Below are 22,444 nucleotides of genomic sequence, written 5' to 3'. Positions count from 1 at the left end.
AGTGAGCAAAACAAGGAAGTGTCAGTGAGCCAATGAGAAGCCAGCGCCTTGAAATCAGGTAATTAAATCGCAGGTCAGGCTTAAAAATCACTGTCATGGACAGCGCAGCACAGAGCATCCCGGGAGGGCGGCTGATGTGTTTTGTAGCGATTTTCTTGGCTAAGCAAGGCAGGTGGCACGTTACCACAGTTGCGGGACGCCAAGGGATTTGCGGATCTCTGACGCTGGCAGCCAGATAGTTTGTCAGATTTTTATCTTTTCTAGAAAACCTGACGTACCGCTGTACACGGAGTTTCCAAACCCATCCAAAGAGAAACCTGTGGCCACCAGGAATGGGGAGTCTGTCCAGCATGAATCTGGAGTCGACTATGCGCGCGACTTTTAAAGGACCGCGCGATACATCTCTCCGCGCTTGCGAAAGTGACAACAGCCAGTTATTCCGACTCCTTGCGGTACCGCATGTGTTGTGGTCTTCATAGCCAGACCTGTTTTGCGAGTGGATGATTCTAGTTCTAGTTCCTAACGCTCTCTCTCCTCACCCTGGCATCACAGGGTGAACACCAGAAGGGAAGAAACTGGGGCAGCAGGGACCAGTGTGCACTGGCCCGGTTGATGCCAGCAGAATCCATCTGTTGCCAGGTAAAATATTTCTTATAATATTTATTTACTTACTTATTTGTTTTTCGGAGGGAGGCATTTCCTAGAGTTTTGGTCAGCCGGGTCCAAACTGGTATGCAGGTTCCTGGGGTCGGGCGTGGCTTTTGGCTTCCCTCCCTGCCCCGCCTTCGCTTCGGGCGAGCAGCATAAAAGCTGGGAGAGCAGGTTTGCTGTCAACCGGCTCTTCCTTGGGCTCAGGGCGCGGATCAAGTATTCGGCTCTGCCAGCAACAAGGCACCATGGCTCAGGAGCTGCAGCACCCCGAGTTCGCGCGCGCAGGAAAACAGGCGGGGCTGCAAGTGTGGAGGGTCGAGAAGCTGGAACTGGTACCGGTGCCCCAGGGTGCCTATGGTGACTTTTACGTCGGAGACGCCTACCTGGTGTTGCACACCACCAAGTCGAGCAGGGGCTTCTCCTACCGCCTGCACTTCTGGCTGGGTAAGCAGTGAGCAGTACAGGACAGCGGTGGACCCAGGCTCTGTCCGCGGTCCCGTCACCTGGGCGGGCTAGGTGACACTCAGCCAGCACCCTCTCCTAGTCCTAGGTCAGCTCCTGGTGAGCCGCAAACTCCGGAGATGTGAGTCATCCAGGACTCGCCGGTCTTGCTTGACCAAACCATATCTTGGGTCATACTCATTCCTCCGAGTTTTCTACTTTAGCTCCAAACCCCGGTGTATTCCTGGGGATTGCCTGCCTGCCAGAACCCGGATAACCCCCCCAACCCCCTGCAAATTCAGTCCTGGTTTTTCAGGCAGGGTGGAGATGAAATCAAACGTGTTTGTGAATATCTGCTGCAGCCGGAGAGAAAATTCCACTCCCAGCTCCAAACTTTTATTCATCTGTATTTGTTGCCTTGGGGCTCGGGCTTAGATTTCCCCGCTACCTGTGATTACTTGCCTATGCCGCCCAAACCAAGGTTATCCCGGCACAACAAGTGCTTGTGTGTTTGGGAAAAGATACAGATATCTTTTTTGTTTTGTTTTGTTTTGAAGTTGCCCTGTCTGGCTGGTGTATTTCTTTAGATAGTTTGCTTTGCTTCAAATTATTCATTTATTATTAATCTATTTTAACAAGGACCCAGTGTGGACCAGGACAGCTTCTTCAGCAGTCGTAATTACTTTGAGCTGCTTTGGTGCCAGGCTCTCAGGAGGACACTGGCCGTGTGTTCTACTTTCTCCACCTTCTACTTTTACCCGTAAACATCCTGAATGTTGAACCTTTCTCTGTGAGGTCTTGTGCCACTAGGCACGCCCCGTCTGACAACCTCTGAGGTAGCCTCTTTTCCAGCTAGCTTCCCTCCTTCTACCAGTCTTCCTTTCAGTGTATTTATTCTTGAACTCAGGAGGGAAAACACTCAAAACCACAAACTTTGAATGCCATTTAATTTCTAACATGTGAAAAGTTTAAGAAATAAGTAAAAACATTTAGAAGTGATTTCCCAAGCCTTGGCAGACACCGGGAGCAGGCATCTGAGACAGGGAACACATAGGGAAAAGGTAGTGTCTTTAATTACAGCGCCGGGTGCTTGCTTGCCGGGGTTGAGTGCCCATTGCTGTTTCCCCCCACCTTGTAATGCCACTCCAGTCATAATACAAACGACATATTAATATATGCTCTATTCATAGAATAGCGACCCTAGGTAGAACAGCATTCCCACTCTGAATATGGCATCTAGAATGGATGAGTGTCTGAATTGTCAGTTGGGTGAGTTTAAATGGGTGAGAAGTCAGCTTGGTGTTAACAGCAGCTATATTTGGCTTCATAGAAGACTTCTCAAAGAAGACTAATTGTTTAATTCAGTACATTTCTCTTTATCCAATCAGGCTCCTTAAGCATGGTGTTTTGCCCAGTTTAGAGACAGGGGTTATGGTCAGGATGGCCCAGAACTCTCTAGAATTTAAGTGTAGCCCAAATTTGCCTCTCTTTCTTTCTCCTCCTGCTTCTAGATCCTGAGTGCCTGGCTTTCTTATACTTAATTTTCTATTTAATGTTAAACAACCTCACAATTATAATAGGATATACTCTGGGCAGAAACAGCCTGTGATCTTAAAAATCTGGGAAAAAAGGTCTCTAAAGTTAATAGTTTATCAATTGCAATCTAATTCATCTATAACCTTTCAAAACGCCCAGGAGTAAGAAAGTTACTTAAGATAGATTGTTTATGAAAATTTCCAGAGAATTTATCACCCCAGAGAAGCACTAAGCAAAAAACAAAACAAAACAAAACAAAAACAAAAACAAAAACAAAACAAATGGTAGAATATGATTGGTGACACGTAAGATTCATAGGCTCGGTGCTACAATGACAAGTAGCTATGATGGACATAGGGGATAGTGTGGGGAAGGTTCCGGTGCCAAGACATAACCAGCAGCAGAAGAGGAGCCCGAGTTTCCCAGCAGTCTTTGCTACTTCAGTTCTTCAGGCAACGGAAATTCTGTCTGAAAGGGTTTATTCTGAGATCCGAGTAGGGAAGAGTTCATGAGGATTAGTTAGAGAGAATGAGTGAAGATCTAGGAGGAAACCCCGAAAGTGCAGGGATGAAGTTAAAGAGAGGCTGCCTGAGAGAGGCACAAGGAGTACAGATGAGGGGATAGAAGCAACCGGATAATGCAGGCGAAAAGGGAGGGAGCAGGACTAAGATGAAGGGACCTGCAGGCAGTCTTCCTTTTAGTCCACTCAGCATTTCCATGACACTAGGGCATATCTCAGATAACTATGTCATATCCTAAGCAGGGAAAGTAAGATGTCTTTGATATAACTTTGAATGTTTTGTATTCCTTCTGAGCAAATGTTTCAGCTTTGTACCTAGCAGTTAAGCTGCATCTGCCTTTTGCCTCTGGTTCCTCACAGCATGCAGTCTGCGGGCAGGACTTAGTTTAAAGGTGCTATTGCACCTCCAACCCACATTACAAACACCTTTCCTCAGCCTTGCTCTTTGTCAGCTTTAGATGTTACTTCAATCTACTTTAAAACAACATTCATTTATGTCATAATGTGTGTGTGTACGTGCGTGTGTGCGTTCGTGTGTGTGTGTGTGTGTGTGTGTGTGTGTGTGTGTGTAGCTTTACACAGGGCACTGGGACACCAAAGGACTAGATTATAACACAAAATGTACAATATAAGGCTAGTGAGAATACCGAGGAACTGATCACTGGGCCTACAAGATGACTCGATGTATAAAGGAGCTTTCGGTCAAGGCTGATTCTGACTCCTCAAGTTCTATCTCTGGGTCTTATATGGTGGAAGGAGAGAAGAAACTCCTGAACGTTGTTCTGTAATCTCTACATGAACAAGCTTTTGTCTACACTAAGTAAATAAATGTAGAAAACATTTTAAAGAAAGCAACACGAGGGCCTTTTGGGCACCGGAGGTCTTTAGTATCTGGATTCTGAAGGCAGACGTGTGAATTAACACACGTGGTAAAAGTGCACAGAACTAACTTCACATAGGCACATCAACAGGCACTAGCGACATTGAGAATGAACAAATAAGGTGGACTGTGTCTCCGTGGGGATGCCAGTTGTGTGTCCTTGCAAAAGTCTGTGCTCACTTGTACTTCAGTGTATTATGCCACACTCAGGTCCTACAGAAGTGCGGCCAGGTTCTGTGTGTTTTCAGGAGATGCTACTCACTCTGGTGAGGAGGCTCATTCTCTTCTCTTCTTAATGTGGAGATGCGATTCTAAAATCAGAAATGAGAGCTGGATAAGTCTAAAGACTTATTTGCGAGACCCCTCTTTAAATATGGGTCTTGTGTATAAAACCACCCGTCTCCTAGTTTGAGGAGTCTCACATCATCCATGCAAGTGTAACACCACACCAGAATATAAAGCAGCACAGCGCAGCCCAGCGGAACAGGACTCAGAAGAACTAGTTTAGGAAGGCAAGCGTGGACTTCACAAACACAGTTCATGTGGGAAATCAAATGAAGTCAGAGGCAGAATTCATACAGAAACATTTTTGAGTACTAGAATTTCGTGATGATTCAGTAGACTTTCACTCGGCTTAACACATTAAAAAGGTTTCTATTGGCTTCATTAAGTCCTTTCGACTTTTGCAGGCAAGGGCTTTGGCTTACTTATTCTGCTATACTCTGGCTCGGTTCATACATACACATCAGCAGATGAGCGCATAATCTAATTAACTTATTTCCATCTCATTCATTAACTTCCTGACTTGCATTCTCAAAAGAGTCATGTTTTAACTTGTCAGATAACAGTGTTTCTGCCAAATACACCATCTTTAATATCTTTGATACCAACGCTGACTTAAGAGTCCCTCTTAAAGCATCTTTGCATGAACTTGACATCAAGATCGTGCTATTACGAGAGTTGAGAAAATAGGCAAGGAAGGATGATACCAACATCTTCCAGATTGCAGAGTTGGATGTCCAAATACATTTGGCCATAGAAAGTTTACAGAACTATTACAGTATCAAGTGCTGTTCTGGGTACTGAAGTTTTGTCTGAGAAGATCTTTGCTATGTAGGTGAACAGGGGAGGGGAATTGTAAAGGAATTTGACTCTTTCCCTAGTCTAGGTAACTGGCTTCCTTTCCTCAATTTTGATAAATTTCAATTGGCATTATTCAGGGAAATACTGCTTCTAAACTCATGGCTCATTAGGGAAAAGTTACATATTGGGATCATCTAAGAATTTGCTACAATAAGAATTGTAATAAATTCACAGGGTGCTGGAGAGATGGCTCAGGGTTTGGGAGTGCTTACTGTTCTTGCAGAGGACATGAATTCTGTTCCCAGCACCCACATTGGGTGGCTCACATTGCCTGGAGCTTCAACTCAGAGGGTCCAATGCCTTCTTCTGGCTCCCAGGACACACAGACAAGCACATGAGTAATTTAAAAAGTCTTTTAAGAAACACATGTGTTGTCCTTCCTAAGAACTTGCCCTTTAGAATTCTGTAAACTTGTTTTGAAAGCCTTTTATAACCCGAGGAATTACTCAGCCTCTCCCAGAGTGTCCATGACCTCCACAGTACTACAGTATAAAACAGGTCTGTTTCCTGGGGCTAAAAATGTCATTCCTGTGAAATACTAGCACCGTGTGGCCTATGGCAAGAGTAGTATACATGTGTTGGGATTTGCATTATTAGCAATTATGATTTTTTTTTTGTTCAGCTCAGATGTAGTGAGGGTTTTGAGGGCTTATGGTTGTAATTTTTTTTTAAATGAACCGTGACTCGTCCTCAAGCCTGCCTTGGTTCTGAACATCACATACTCCCATAGACATTGATGCTCAGGTACTTGACTTCCTTGACCTGGGCAGATTTTATTTCATAGCTGTGAGCATTCCTTATATACTGCCTTAAATTCTGTCAGATAAATAGCATTTAAATGTCAGCACCTTAGTTCCTTTACTGACTTGTTATCATGATTATTTAATATAAGTGGAAGGGGATAGTGAGGTGGGGAAACAGCATGAAAGGCAGGGCACAGGTGAAGTTTTATTCCTTTTTTTAATCTTAAACATGATGCAGATATTTAATTGTGACCCACAAAGTTCGTATTCCTCGCTGGCACAGGGTAAGCCTGCAGCGTGCGGATAAGGCACTTCCAAAACGTTTTCCTGGCAGGGTCTTATTAACTACACGAGACGAGTGTTGGCTTCAGCCTTGCTAGCGGATATTGATCTTTCCACAAGCAGAGCCGCATGGCGGTGTTTCTTCTAACATTTTTAAAAGAGATCAGACAAGGCAGGAACATGAAAAGCTTTTGGTTCTGAGATGAACAACGTGGTTGCTTTTGATGAGGGACCTTTCAGCTGAGACTCCTGTCCTGAAACATCACTGAAAAATAAAACAAGCTTCTCCACGCTAAAATGTCCATGGACATTGTCGTGTTTGACTGGCAGAGGGAGAATTAGCCTCTGCTAGGGATGAACTCCATAACTGGTTACTCAGTACAAAGCGGTCAGCCATGAAACCATAGACACGCAAACAACGAAAATGGATGTACTAGGCTGTATTGATATGTTTGTACATCCCATATGTATGCATATGTGCATATATACACATGCAAATTCTTTTAACATACATGCATGTATATATGCATATATACAGATTTATCAATTTGAGAAGGGAAGTGGTATGATTATATTTTAATTAAAATGTATAAATGAATGAATAAAAAGAAGAGAGAGCTTCTGGTGTCCTTCGCATCAGCTCCTCTGCCCCGTTGTTCTTCCCCAAGTAGCTGAGGGTCTGTGTTGGTTTCAGGAAAGGAGTGTTCCCAGGATGAGAGCACGGCAGCGGCCATCTTCACGGTCCAGATGGACGACTATTTGGGCGGCAAGCCGGTGCAGAGCAGAGAGCTTCAAGGCTATGAGTCGACTGATTTTGTGGGCTATTTCAAAGGCGGTCTGAAGTACAAGGTAAGCACTTCTCATTGACACTTTCCGTTGTGACGTTTTCAACCGGTTTCTCTTCCTGATCATCCACACTTCATGTCTTCATGGATTACAGCTTCATGGACAGCATGGGGTTTTGTTTGTTTGTTGTTGTTTTTTGCTTGTTTGTTTGTCTTAGAATGGGTTTGGTGTGTGTGAGTTGCGTGTCTGTGTGTCTGTGTGTCTGTGTGTGTGTGTGTGTGTGTTGTGTGTGATTATCCTCATATTTGTTAGACATGCAAGGTACTCAGTGAATGAAACTCAGTTTCAGAATGTCTGGTATAATGTGAATTATTATGGTATAATTTATTTACAATGGCCATTTTTTTCCTCGACAGCATCTCTTATAGCCTCAGACTCACTATGTAGCTGAAGATGACCTTAAACTCCTGATACTCTCCCTCTATCTCCCAAGAGCTGGTATTATAGGTGCGTGCAGCCATTCCTGGTTCAAGCTGTACTTGAGATGGAGCTCAGAGACTTCCAAATGGTGAACTAGCACTCTACCAACTGAGATACAGTCTCAGCTCCCTTACAATAAAGAAGTTGACGTGTTACTAGTTAGACAGCCTCTAAAGGCAATGCCCGGTAAAGGCTAGACCTTGTCCAAGGCAATGCATAGTAAAGGCTAGACCGTGTCCCTCACCCTACTTCTCCCAGTGAGCTTTAGAGTTGGATCATCCTTTCCTTGCCTCCCTGTCCACATATTCAGTTAAAACATGGCGGGAGGAATGCACTCCCTAGACAGATACCCCAGAGGCAAGCCTTTTCTAGGAAGACATGTGTCCCAGGTACCCTGTACAGCTGCTACCTCACTTCGGCTGTGTCCCTAAGACATAAGAGCTAAATAGGATTTCTGATCATATGTTAATTTGCCCTTTAAAATGGCAGATTTAAGTCAGGCTTGGGGGAGGCAAACAATAGTCCTAATATTTAGGAGGTTGAGGCAGCAGGGTCAGGGTTCAAGACCATAGTGTGAACTATATAGTCACGTTCTATATGAAAGATGTCAGCTTTATATCTCTTTTTATCTGATTATATAATTGGCTGAATATTTGCAGTATCATGAGATCAGAGCAAAAGAACCACGAGGTGTCATCTATCTCTTGAAATCATTGTTTCACATTAGGATGTAAACTACTTCAAATATGGGACTGCTACCTCTCGTTTTACTGAATTCCTGTGAGTACCTCTGGTTTGTGTCAAAAGATCCTGAAGTTTCTTTCACACCAATGAAGTCAAGCTTCAAGAACTTTAAGCTTATATTGTTCAAAACAAGTGAGGTAAAGTCACCTTGTTAGTAGCCATTTCATGCATAGATGACTGGCTTGCCTCAGGGAAGTGCATAAGCTTTTTAAAACCCCTGGTTTTCGGGAAAGTACACTGCAGTTTACACAGTTTCCCTGTACAGGTATTGCATGGGGATTAAGCATTACAGTTAACAATAAAATTCTAGTATACCACATACTCAGGATGAACTTGTGTGTTAACAGGATCTTGGGAACCAAATTCTTGGATACATATGTAATAGTGGACATAAGAAAAAGTAACTTTGCAGTTGTTGGGTAATTATCTTATAACTATCTACATTTATGCTGCCACAAATCAGCAGTTTTCAAAAAGGGGGTGTTCGCAAATGGAGGTCCTGTAGATCATCAAGACCAGCTGACTCCCTAATCAGCAGCGCAATGCTGGTGTGAATGGTTCCAGGAGCAACGGCTTGCTAGGACCAGTGGCTTCAGAGATACCTAGTCACCAAGAACACCCTAGAGGACCGTGTGATGCCCTTTCACCTGCTTTTACTTTCAAGTTTATAGATTATGCTAATCATGGCATACACATGATCTCATTTAGTCTACACCCTCAGTTGGTGCATTTGCCATGGTTACCAGATGAATAAAGCAAGACTGAGTCTGTGCCACTTTCAGCCGGTCTCTCATAGAAGTGACTGTGTGACCTCTTAACCCAGGGCCGAAGCTGGTAGTCACCGTTCTCTGCTTCTCTTGACATAAATAAGTGATTCATGTCAGGGCAAAGATATAACGAAGGAGCACCTGGGAAGCAGTTTATTTCGAGAGTCTGTCATCAATAAGTCTGTCAAAATCATCTTATTGCTGATTAGGAGAATAGATACAGTTCCTAATTTAATTAGGAAAAGAGGAAATGTACAAGATGGTTGCAGTACTACGAGAAGATTCAGTCAGTTTCAGTCATTTTTTTTTTTTTTCTTCAGAGACCTCGTTCTGTGCTTTTTGTTTTGTTGTGCCTGGGGATGTAGAATAAAGAATCTGTATAATGCTTAACTTAAGGTAAAGATACTTAGTATTTAGCCCTTTTTTTAATACTCTTCATAGGAAGAGCCCATCTTTCCCCCATTTCCTTCTCTGCTCTGTGACAGTGGAATGTTGGGGTCCTCTTTCTTTGAGTGACAATGGAGAGATCTGAACCACCAAAGTTGAGGTTCCTCATCTCCAATTTCTCCAGCCTCCTGTTGCTTTCTTGGTGACCACATGAGTCATCTGGGAAACATATGGGCAGACAATCAATATTGACTTTTCCTCACTGAGGGGAGCATTCCTCACTGAGGGGCCTTGGGAAATACTTTCAATTTTATATTAAATTTTTATGATTGGGGGAGGAAGGGTTGTCAACTCACCTGTAGATTTCACCAGTAATTCTCATTCCTTGGTTCACTTTCCACCTGTGCCGAGGTGGTGTATTTATCCTGTGCATTCTTGCCTTGCAGCTTGTGCCTTGTGTCTGGGTAGCAGACTCACCTGTCTCGGTTTTGTGTTGTGTTTTGCTCCCCATGGCCAGGCCGGAGGTGTGGCTTCTGGACTAAACCATGTCCTCACCAATGACCTGACGGCGAAAAGGCTTCTGCATGTGAAGGGTCGGAGAGTGGTCAGGGCCACAGAAGTTCCCCTCAGCTGGCAGAGCTTCAACAAGGGCGACTGCTTCATCATTGACCTTGGCACCGTAAGTTTCATGGGCACAGGGAGATCTGTGGAACTTGCTGCACAAATAAGATGCTCACACAAGTGTGCTTCTGCACCCTTGGCAGTTAGTTAAATGACACACAAAGTGGGACCACTTCAAAGATTCTTTGTTCTTTGATAGGTTTAGAATAGAAGAGTGATTTAGTTCTTCCTACCATAGAACAGAAATTGAACAATTTTCAGTGTGTTTCCTCATGACTCTGGACAGAGTTTCCGCTGGGTATTCTTGTCTTTGATTGTGTGTGAGAAAATGGGGTATGGGGGCAGGGAAGTGATTCTCTAGGCAACCAAAGTCTCTAGAATTTGAGCTGGATATTCAAGTTTAAAGAGCAAGAAGAAAATATTTTAAACACATAAGCATACATAAATGTGTGTGTGCGTGCGTGCGTATGTGTGTGTGTGTGTGTGTGTGCATGTGCACACACCTTAATGCTTCTTGTATTTCAATGATCTTAGGGTTATTAGATAAAAATCCAGAAATACAAATATTATGTATCATCTAAATGGCATGTGGCATATTGTATCTCACATTTTCTCCCAAGAAATAGGCCCCTCTGATATCAGGCACATTTCTTAATCATTATCATTATGACAAAGAATTGTAAGGCCTATGTTAGAGCCTTATAGGTAGGGTTGATATTGTGTCTTCAACATCACAGGAGAGGGCACTCCCTGCTATTGAAGACCCATGTGCATGGTATAAAAGGACAGGCAACGTAGCTCTTGATTATATTTTCTTCTCCCCTCTTTCTCATGACCCTCACTCTTACCATGTGATTCACAGTCATGTTCTGATAGTTCTTACACTGAGTCCATTGCTTCAGATAGCATGTGGTTTGAGTTTCCTAGACCCCACTCAAGGTAGCAGAGCCAGCAAATGGTGAAACCAGAGTTAGACTCCAGGTTTATGTGACTCTCCTCTCAGCATTTTGTTTAGCCGTGTTATCTGAGCTGTATTTTGAGATAAAACATCAGAGAGATGTCAAAAGGGTTTATTCTTCATGCACAGAGAAGGGAGCAGTAGGTTTCAATAGTGGAGCTAGGTGGTCAGTTCCATTTGAATAATATTAATTTGGCAACAACCAAGGTATGGAATGTGTTAAGGTTATAGATTAGAGAATGGTCTGGAAACATAAGTGCCATCAGTTCCTCTAAGTTAAGGTGTGTCTATAGCTTCAATACTGTTAGCCTATATTTTGATTGTTTTGGTTCATAGCTGCTAGGATGTGCAACCGAAATTCGAACAATACCAATGCTCAAAATGTAGTTCTCAGTCCTGCTCTAGACATCTGTACAGGGGACTAGGCAGTCTCTTATTCTGAGACTCATGGTCAATTTCATGAGAAATCCCTTCCAACTTCAAAACCCAATCCACTATGCTAACCAGGTTTAAGACCTGGCCTCCATATCTAGGCACAAACCAGCTATTAGACCACTCTACCATTAATCTAGAACAAAGATAAAGACATCCTTATTGGAAGTAAAGCCCAGAGGCATCATTAAGCCACACAGTTCTAAAGATCAACTGTAATTGTCCCGCAGGACCTGTGCACAATTAAGTATTTGTCTCAGCTTTAATTTTAACCATAGTTTCCTTTTTAGAAGCATGACAAAATAAAGTATAATAAGATAGAACAAAACTCATCATATTGAAGTTGGGCAGGGCAAACCAGCAGAAGGAAAAGAGGCCAAGAGATAGTTCAAGAATTAGAGGGCACTCATTCAGAAGTCCCATAAACATGCGAAACTGAAAGCTATAATGTATATGCAGAGGACCTGGTGCAGACCCGTGGAGTTTCTGTGAGCTTATATAAGCACCGCTCAGCTGATTTGAAGGGCCTTGTTCTCCTGGTAGCCTGCATCCACACTGGCTCCTACAGTCTGTATATACCTTCTTCTGAAGGTTTTCCTGAGATCTGAGAAGGATTTAATGGAGACATCACATTTAGAGTTGGGTGTTCCAAGATCTGCCTCGCTGCCTGCCTGTCTCTCTCTCCCTTTCTTCCTCCCCCTCCCTTTCTCCCTCTCTCCCCTCCCACCCTCTAATGCCTGGCTATGGGTCTCTGTATTTGTTCCCATCTACTGCAGGAGGAAGTTTCTCTGATGATGACTGAAGAAGCTGCTGATCTATGAGTACAACACAATACCATTAGGAGTCATTTTATCACTACTTTTTTTTTTTTTTAGATCAGCAGTCTTTGGGTTTACCTTAGGTCTCTGGTCTATCTAGTCTCTTGACCTTGGTCATCCAAGCAGTGGCAGGAATGGTTTCCATCTTGGGGGTGGGCCTTAAGTCAAATCAGATATTGGTTGGTTCCTTTCACAAGCTTTGTGTCACCACTGCTCTAGTACATTTTGTAGGTGGGACAGCATTGTAGACCAAAGGGTTTGTGGCTGAGTTAGTTTTTACCTTTCTCCTTTGGTAGCTGCAGAGTATCTTCCTGTACCTAGACACTAGAGCATAGAGGTGAAGGTTCTATGTAGGAACCATCTCCATGAGTTATTTAGGAGTTATCTTCAGCAATGGGGACTTGCTGTCAGTTTATGGATAGCTACCTATTCTCTTGACAATAACCTGGGTTGTTTGGGGATTTTCATGGGACCCCTATGGCCAACAACTCTATTGGATGTAACTCGGTCCTAGTACAGGAAGCTTCATTTGGGGACAAGGGATGGCCAGCTGGGACTCCATCTTCCTCATTATTTGGAGACTTCATTAGTATCAACTTCATATATTTAAGGGAGTTCCTGCTGCACTAGGTTTTCATATCACCCTTCTTATGCCCCTCAAGTCTAGCTATTTCTCCCTGCATTTCCTCTCCATCTCCCCTTTCCCTCCCCATCCAACTTCCCTATTCTTGCCTCCCCTTCTCCAGTCCACCCATAAAATATCTATTCAATTTCCCTCTCCTAGGAAGATACCTGTGTCCTCCTAGTCCTTTCCTCTATTCCTAATATTTCTGGGTCTATGGATTGTAGCTTGGTTATGATTTACTTAATGGCTAATATCCATATAGGCAAAACATACCATATTTATCCTTTTGTGTCTGGGTTACCTCACTCAGGATGATTTTTCTTTCTAGTTCCATCCATTTTCCTGCAAATTTCATGATGCCATTTAAAAAAAAAACAGCTGAGTAATAATCCATTGTGTAAATGTACCACATTGGATTTATCTGTTCTTCAATTGAGGGACATATAGGGTGTGTCTGGCTATTGTGAATAGAGCAGCAGTGAACATGGTTGAGCAAGTGTCCTTGTTGTAGGATAGCATGCTTTGGGTATATGCCCAAGAGTGGAATAGCTGGGTCTTGAGGTAGTTCAATGTCCATTTTTCTAAGGAACTGCAACACTGATTTCCATATGGGTTATACATGTTTGCAATCCTACCAGCAAAGGATGAGTGTTCTTCTTACTCCATATCCTTTCCAGCATGAGCTATCACTTACATTGTTGATCTTAGCCATTCTGACATATGTAAGTAGTTTTGTTTTGCATTTCTCTAATGGCTCAGGATGCTGACCATTTCTTTGTTTCTGTGCTATTTGAATTTCCTCTATTGAGAAGTCTTTGTTCAGATTTGTGCTTCACTTTTAAATTGGATTATTTAGGGGTTTTTTTGATATATAGTTTCTTGGTTTTTTTTATATATATATTTTGGAGATTAATTCTCTATCAGATGTAGAGTTGGTAATTACATTTTTTTCTTAGACGGTCACTTTGGATGGCAGTATCCTTTGCTTTAATAAGATTTTTAGTCTAATGAGTCTCGTATTTTTAATTATTAATCTTAATGCCTATGCTAGTGGTGTCCTGTTTAGAAAGTTTTCTCCTATACCAATGAGTTGAAGACTCTTTCTCCCACTTTCTCATTCATCAGATTTAATGTGTCTGGTTTTATCTTGAGGTCTTTGATCCACTTGGTCTTGAGTTTTGTGCAGGATGTTAAGAATGGATTTTATTTGTATCTTCTATGTGAAGACGATCAGTTAGACCAGCACCATTTTTTGAAGATGCTTTCTTTTTTCCAGTGTGTATTTCTGGCTGCTTTGTCAAAAATCAGTCACTAATAGGTGTGCAGGTTTATGTGATGCCTGCAGAAGTTCTTTTATTATTCAGGTTTGTTTTAACTATCCTGGCTTTTGTTGTTCTTGTTGGCAGGGGGTTTCGTGTGTGTGTGTGTGTGTGTGTGTGTGTGTGTGTGTGTGTGTGTGTTTATGTGTGCGTGTGTGTGTGTGTATGTGTGTGTGTGTGTGTGTGCGTGTGTTCCCATATGAAGTTGAAAATTGTCCTTTCAAAATTTGTAAAGAACTTTGGAACTTTTATGGGGATTGAGCTGAATCTGTATATTGCTTTGAGTAGGATGACCATACCTTTATTATCACCAAAAATAAAGAAATATTTATTAGGAGTAAAAACCCAGAGGTATCATTATGCCACGCAGTTCTAAAAACCACCTACAATCGTCCCTCAAATCTGTTTAGTGTTGTTTTAGCAACACTTAGCTTTTTAACACATATTTTAAAGCCCTTTACATGTGTTTTGCATATGAAAATTTAAAGACATAGAAGACCTCAGCTCTAGTTTGAGTTATGATGATCTCAGGTTCTTATCTGTGAAGGTAGGGCTTTGATTGAGGGATCTCTGGGGACCTTAAACAAGAGGCACCTGCCAGAGCTGTGATTCCTCGTGCTCACAAATGTTTGCTTCATGAGTTTGATGTGTGATGCAATTGCACAGATGCCGTGATCTATTTAATGATCATGAATGGCTTCCAATTCAGCTTTTTGATTTTCTACTCTTTGACCTTGGGCAAATAATTAACCTCTTGGAATCTTAGTTTTCTCTTATTGTCACATCCCAAGGGTTTCTGGTCCCTTTCTAGCTTAGCGGACAGGGGTTTATTCCTACCTGACAGACTTACAACTGAGAAATAGCAGTCAACATTTTAGTTCTCTGAAGGAACAGAAGTCCTCAAAAGGGTATGCAAAGTAAATGATGACCTCAGAGGAGACCTGGGACTTCTATCTCTATACCATGGTCTTGTCATTTGCCAAAGCTAATCTGTGTTGTGTGGGATAGCATGAGGTCGAATGGCTTGAGATATTTCAGAATTTACTGAGTTCAGAACTGATAATGCAAATCTATCTGGCTGGGGTTCCCTGAAAATTGGTTTTCTGACATTATTATTTTATGGAACAAACATTGAGTTCTACAATCTGCTAGGTAGTAACATGTTGTAGACAGGTTGAGGTCCCAGGGACAGGTATTTCTTCTCATAGGCAATGCCAGTCATTGGGGATATGACACATAAAAACCTCAAAGGATTAGGGTATACATAACTCAAAGATTTATTTCTGTTTAGCAATAAATTATCTTTATTTTGGAGATACACTTTTGCTTTTAATTGTGTGTTTATATGTGAGTATGTGCTCAGGTGTTGAGGAGATCAGAAGGTGTTGAGTCGCCTAGAACTAGAGTTACAGTTGACGGTGGGCCAGCCAATGTGGGTGTTGGGAACTGAACTCTGTAAGAGAGTATACACTATTAACTACCGAGCCATTTCTCCAGCTCTCGAATTATCCTTATTTTATGTAGTTAATTACCTTCAGCAAAGCTCAAGTTTTCCTGCTCCGGGGCCTCATAGATGGGGTGTGGAGGCAGTGTGCTTAGCTACCTTTCATAGCACGGACGTTTCCTACACACCGAAGGAATACTCAGGTAGGAATCCTCCCCAGTAAATGCTCAGATCTGTGTCTGAGCTACTAACCTTTATCCCACTGATGTTGCTAAGTGTTTCCAATTGTGATAAGATTTTGTGCTTATCTTGATAACTTTATAGCGGGGCATGGCACAGTGAACAAAGAAGGACACTGGACAAAACTTTTCTGAACCATGTATTTCACTATATCATAGAATGTTTCAGTGGTAGCTTTGGGCTAATTAAGCAGACTATCTGCTTAGAGGGCACAGACACGAAGCCATTGCAGCTTAGGTTTACTTTATCACCCATGTACGACAAACACAAGTTAAATGCTCAAAGCTGTCACTGAACCAAAGCCAGCAGGACCAAACTTAGCTTAAATATGCAGTCCAAGTCCTGTTTTTAATAGTGTTTGAGAAACGCAGCTGTTGCGATAAACGGAATTACTAACATGAATTCTATGTGCTTTAGAAACACTTGCTCTTTTACAGGGTCTTAAGCTGTGGGGACATTCCCTAGGCTTATCACGTGAACTGCTGGGCATGAGACTTGAGACTGTAAGGTAATAAGTTTAGTCAGTCAAGAAAATCGTGAATATCTTAGAGAATGATTTATTATATTTGTGGTATCTTGGTATGCCATTAGAAAATAAAATGGGATGTGGCCGGATCTTCAGCAGATCCAATACGTGAGAAGTAGAGGCAAGAGGGTCAAACAACCACCCCAGCAAAGCACCAGTAACTACGGAATGCGAGCGTGCTGTGAGGGGCTGTGTTCTCAAGGTTCTCAAGGGATATGAGGTTAACTTTCACAAATACCCCTGAGCCAGCCACAGGTGGAGAATGAAGCCTCACCAGAGGAGAATTCCTGAGCTGGGTTACTAACTTTGCCCTCCTGCTTCTTCTGTTTCCTGTTAACTCACTGGATCAGCTACAGAGCTTTGCCCTACTCTGCTGACTGTGGCCCTACCCTCCCCCAATGTCCAGCCACCTTGCTTTAAAGAGCAGTCTCTATTTCCATATTCACCAGTCACTGTGGACAGTACCCGATTTATATTCCCGTCATGTCTTGCAGAGGACTTCTGTGGCCTCATTGGTGCTGCTGCCTTTGAACTCCCACCATCACCTATCCCTCTATCTTTGGGCTGTATTGGGCGCTGTGCATTCTCTTGCCTTCAGCTCCACTCCTCACCTGGCTTGCTCTTCTTCCTTTCAGGTTACCCATTCTCATCTCTCCTTGCATGATCTGTGTGCCCACCTACCACGAGCATTTTAAAAAGCGATGCCATCACTTTTAATTGTTTTCTTCTTCTCACACATTTGTTTGGATCTCGCTCGCTCCCATGATAATTTAACTGTCATGCACTGGCGAGTCCCCATTTTACAGTCTAGTCCTGAGCTCCGGGCATGTTCGGCTTGCCTAGATATTTCAATTTCAACGTATATTTATCATGAGACCCTTAAACTAAATAAGTTCAAAAACATCTAAATAAATAAATCAATTAATTAAATAAGAGAAGGCCATTGACTTCACGCTCATCTCAAATCATTTCTCCTCCTATTAGTCCTTAACTTATCACAGAGCCACTGCTCACTTGGGCTGCCTAACTCCAAAGCCAGGAACCATGCTGATACCTTCTCCCAGGTACCCCTTACAGCTAATCACTCTCCAGGTCTATTCTAGCATTGCCATTCTTTTATCACTATTGCTACTGTGTGTGTACAAGACGCTGTGTGTGACACGCCCCCTCCAGATGTCTTCCAGAATATTTCCAGATGGCCTAGAATATCTTCCTCTTCAGTGACACCTTTCTCCAGCAAACATCCACCAGCACATTCACATCCCAGATGTCGCCTTCTTCACAGGGTGCTCTCTGACCTTCTTTTCTGCTTCCCTGTCCCACCTGTGGTGTAAGGTCTCTGCTTGCCCATCTCTTGTCACCGCACAGAACTTGCCTCACAAGGCATTTTTCACAATTCCTCTCCATTCGCTCTCCGGATTCACTGAATGGATTTGTTCCTAGCATAAATCCTGGGACTTAGAGCCGTTCAGGAGATACTGCTACAAATGCTAGCCATGCAGCAGAAAGCATGCAGGCTTGGGGGAGCTTGTGTTCAGAGATAAGAGTTTCATCTCCAGCTACAACTCAGTCTGACTTTCCATGGGAGGATCCAAAATCTAAATCACACACACACACACACACACACACACACGCACACACACACACATACACACAGACACACGCACACACCACATACACACAGAGAGAGAGAGAGACAGACAGACAGACAGACAGACACACACACACACACACACACATACACACACACACACACACACGATATTGCAGCCTGGGATAGGGGTGAGGTTGGGCATGGAAGAACGAGTCTGACTAACCCTAACACTCTCTCTCTCTCTCTCTCTCTCTCTCTCTCTCTCTCTCTCTCTCTCTCTCTTCATATATGTCTGTCTCTTTATTTTTCAGTCATGGACTATTTCGGTAGTTTAGGCTGACCTGGAATTCATCTGTGTAGCTTAGGTTTAATTTAAGCTCACAATTCTCCTGCCTCAGCCTCCCGAGTGCTAGGGAAAAGCTACCATGTGATTTTCTACTATTTTTTGGGGAAAAAAAAAAGAAAATCTTTGCGACATGATCTTACTGTAGCACACGCTGGACTCATTATGTAGCCAAGGCTGACCTTCTACTTCTGATCCTCTTGCCTTCACCTTCCAATACAGGGATTATGGTTGGGTACCACTGTGCCCAGCTCTGTGCTTTGCCTTCTTAAAACTTTTGCTGTGGGATGTCCTTGGGTTCGACTTGGTTCCCCGTACTCACCTCAGCCATAAGACTTTCCCTGCCTCTTTCAGCTACTGTTTCACTCGTCACAGGGTTGCTGCTTGGTTTTTTCCATGCCCTCCCCCAATAGAGGGCTGAGCTCCTTTGCCCACATTCCCCCGTGGCCTGATTGTCTGGACCATGTCCTGCAGTCATTTCTGCTGTGATATTTGGGCTCAAGGATGACTATGTGAGTGATGAATTTAGTCATATTTGTGTACCATTGACAAAAGTACCTCAGATAGTTAACTTGAGAAGAGTAAAGGCCTGTTTGGGCTTGTGGTTCCTGGTTGCTCGATCCCATTGCTTTGGGGCCTGTATGAGAGATACCACAGTGAGAATGTCTTGGGGGGGGATAATTTACCTCTTACATCTGAAAAGCAGAGTGGAAGAAGAGAGGGGCTGGGATCTCAATATCTGCTTTAAGGACATGCTACTCTCTCACCTCTAGACTCCTAGGTAGGTCCCATCTCTTAAAGGCCCAACACTTTCCAATCACATCCTGGGCTGTGGTGCTTCTCCAAACCATGCTGATGCCAAATGCACTGAGGGCAAGTGTCCTGAGTCACTGCTTCCAGTCCAGTTTCTTGCTTCTCTTACTTCTCTATGCTACATCATCTATCTATCTATCTATCTATCTATCTATCTATCTATCTATCTATCTATCTATTATATTCTTGCCTAAGAATTAGGAACTGTGGTTCCTAGGACCTAAGAGGAAGACTATGCTTCTTGGCATACAAACCATCTTTCTAACCATTGTCCTCTTCTCTGAAGAAGGACTCCTTCAGTCGAGGCTGTGGCTTGGTGGGAGAGTACTTGCCTCTCACAACTGATGCCCTACACTCAACTTTTGTTCACAAAAAGGAGTTTTTTTTTTTTGGTAAAATCACATATTTAAAAAAATTAAAACTGTGAGTTTTCAGAATTTTATCTTTGCTCTAAATAAAAAAAAATCTTAGTTTAAGAATAAAGTAGATGGGACAAACAAGTATTCTTTGTTCTGAAAAGATTTGTCCTTTCTCCACAGTAATGCACAATACTAGTGTCATAAGAGGAAAGCCTTGTGGTAAGAAGGAAAGATAAGAAGAAACATTAACTCAATCTAAATCCTTACACAATACCCTACAGTAAAAAGCAGGGACCAATGGCATTGCATATGCTCATCGTGAGTGTTGCAAGGGTGAAGAGCAGGTAGGTAACTTTTGACCTCTAGCTATGAGGTGCTCAGTGTGGCCGGGTGGAAGGTGACGACGATGGACAAGGTACAGTCTCACTAGAGTTGATAGACCGGTAGGGGCCCTAAGAAAGACAACACTGCTGATGTTAGAATTTCTAATCTAAAGCTTACTTCTGCCTTTCTGTTGAAACGTTTTGGGAAAACATTGTTTTAAAATTCTGAGCTTATCACTAGACCCCAAAGGATATTGAATTTAAAGCTTGGAGTAACACTTTGGTGTTGATACATTTTTTTAAGTTCCTTCTCCCTGGGTTGTTTTTTCTAAGATACTACGAGTGATGACAACCACTTCAGGATAGGAACTAATAGTGGTGGACAGTTCAGGGTCATACGCATGAAGACTGGGCAAGTCATTTGAATGGCTGAGTCACCATGTGTACAGCTACTGGCTTTTGATAAAGTGTGACTATAAACCTTTTTGATTTGTCAAACACTTTGTTAGTGTAGGTAAACACAGTCTCACCTACTCTCTCTGATGTGGGGACAAGGAACTGGTATCAGTGGGTGACATCACCGTCAGCAGACAAGCCAGAATTGTCCAAGTTCTTTCTCCTTTCTTTGAGCCTCTAGCGGAGTGGTTCTCAACCTTCACAGTGCTGTGAACCTTTAATCCAGTCCCTCATGTTGTGGTGACTCCCAACCATAAAATTATTTTGGTTGCTACTTCACAGCAGTAATTTTGCTACTGTTATGAATTGTAATGTAAATATATCTGTCCATGGTCTTATGGGACCCCTGTGAAAGAGTCATCTAACACTCCCCCGACAGGGGTCGTGATCCACAGGTTGAGAACCACTGCTCTTCGGTACTACCTACCTAGTGGCACAGTCCGTAAGTCCTGCAGATTTAATCCTTCTAAATATCCTCTGTTCCCGCTGCTTCTGGCGCTCTGCCGGAGTTAAGATGTCGTTGCTTCTGGTCATCAAGTGTTCAGCAGTCTAGCAGGACAGCCACTCATCTTCTATCCTTCATTTAAGAAGTGCAGGCTGGTGAGAGGGAACAGCCTTTAAGGGCATGTGCTGCTGAGCCCAGCGACCAGAGTCTGTTGTGATGTAGTTCTGCCAACTTTGCCCTGTCATGAGTCAACATGACGTGAGCTGCTTTGTGCCCCCTCTCAATTAACTTCCAAAATCACCACTGAGTACTGGTTTATTTTTGCTTTTATTTCCTGTCCCCAAGTGATGTTTGCCTGCCCTTTGATGTTTTACGTATTAACTTTGACCACATAGTTGAAACTGCTGCTTTTGTAGATGAGTAATAAGCACATCCCCTCCTCAAATGTACTCGTTTCTAAAATCGTCGTTTGCTTGCTTCTATTTCTGGTTATTCATGGGTCAGACTAACTGCTAATAGCAGGCTGTCATTCTGTTCTTATTTCTTCCTTTCCCAATTGTGTAGAGTAATTCTGTTTTCCTTTGACAGTTTGGATGGTAAATGTTACCGATGGCTTTGTGAACTTCTACTGAAGGGTGTGTGTCTCAGTTAGGGTTTTATTTCTGTGAAGAGATACCATGACCACAGTCACTCTTATGAAGGAAAACATTTAATTGGGGCTGGCTTACAGTTCAGAGGTGTAGTCGATTATCAGCATGGCAGCAAGCATCACACAGGCAGGCATGGTGCTGGAGAGGTAGCTGAGGGTTCTCCATCTAGATCGGCAGGTAGCAGGAGGAGACTGAGTCACAGTGGCATGGCTTGAGCTTCTAAGACCTCGAGGCCTTCTCCCAGTGACACACATCATCTAATAGGGCCACACTTACTCCAACAAGGTCATACCTCCTAATAATACCACTCCCTATAGAGCCTATGAGGACTGTTTTCTTTCAAACTCACACTATGCATGGGCAATATGTACACCAACAGCCAAAGAGGTAAGCAAACTTCATTCCAAACTGTGTGGATGTGTCCAGATTTACAGAGGTTTTTTTCTTTTTTTAATATTCTGTGCCCAAAGAAGTACCACATCTAATATTTGATAAATGCCTTAATAGCTTAGAAAGTAAGACAGTTGCCTCTGAAACCATGTTTAATTTTCAGTGCCTTAGACACTCAGACTAATGGAAGGTTTTCAGCTAAATACTATGGTAGCATTATAAACAAAGTAACTTAGATTATAACATTTTTTTCTATAATGGTGCAAATTAACCTATCATGTCAATCCAGACTTCTCTTGTTTTTTTTATTATAATTCTACACAGAATTTCTTTTTAAAGCAAATCTGAAAAACAGACCGAGTTGAGTTATAGGAGAGTTTATTGAAGCATGGTGCCAATCGAATACAAAGTATCCTTGTGTGGAAAGGCTAAGCAGTCCTAACCATCTACCTCTGAATAGAATGAGTGTTGGGCAGGGTAGTTTATTAATAGCACCGTCTACACTGTTTCCACAGAGCTGAGCTCTACTAAAATGAAAACACCCTAGACACAGTGGCATAAAGTGAAGTTTAAGGACTGTAAGTGGAAGGGATTGCTACAATTTTGTTTATATTTTTATTTTATTTTATTTTTTTTATTAACTTGAGTATTTCTTATATACATTTCAAGTGTTATTCCCTTTCCCGGTTTCCGGGCAAACATCCCCCTCCCCCCTCACCTTCCTTATA

General features: G+C 42.7%; 2 protein-coding genes across 2 annotated transcripts in view; one reads left to right on the top strand and one right to left on the bottom strand.

Moving 5' to 3' along the window:
• The window catches only part of LOC120093247 (60S ribosomal protein L29-like), a 613,897-nt gene that overhangs the window by 313,312 nt on the left and 278,141 nt on the right, over positions 1–22,444 (bottom strand). The gene's annotated exons all lie outside the window — the stretch shown is intronic.
• Scin (scinderin) overlaps positions 833–22,444 on the top strand; it is a 78,647-nt gene continuing 57,035 nt past the window's right edge. The window contains exons 1-3 of the mRNA NM_198748.2: positions 833–1,095; positions 6,891–7,045; positions 9,878–10,039. Of these exons, the coding sequence (NP_942043.2) occupies positions 897–1,095; positions 6,891–7,045; positions 9,878–10,039 (516 nt within the window). The 5' untranslated portion in view covers positions 833–896. The remainder of the gene's footprint in view (positions 1,096–6,890; positions 7,046–9,877; positions 10,040–22,444) is intronic.

This window comes from Rattus norvegicus, chromosome 6 (assembly GCF_036323735.1).
Source record: "Rattus norvegicus strain BN/NHsdMcwi chromosome 6, GRCr8, whole genome shotgun sequence".
Classification (NCBI taxonomy): Eukaryota; Metazoa; Chordata; class Mammalia; order Rodentia; family Muridae; genus Rattus; species Rattus norvegicus.
Note: the sequence above shows the minus strand (reverse complement) of the source record. Positions and strands in the feature narration are given on the sequence as shown.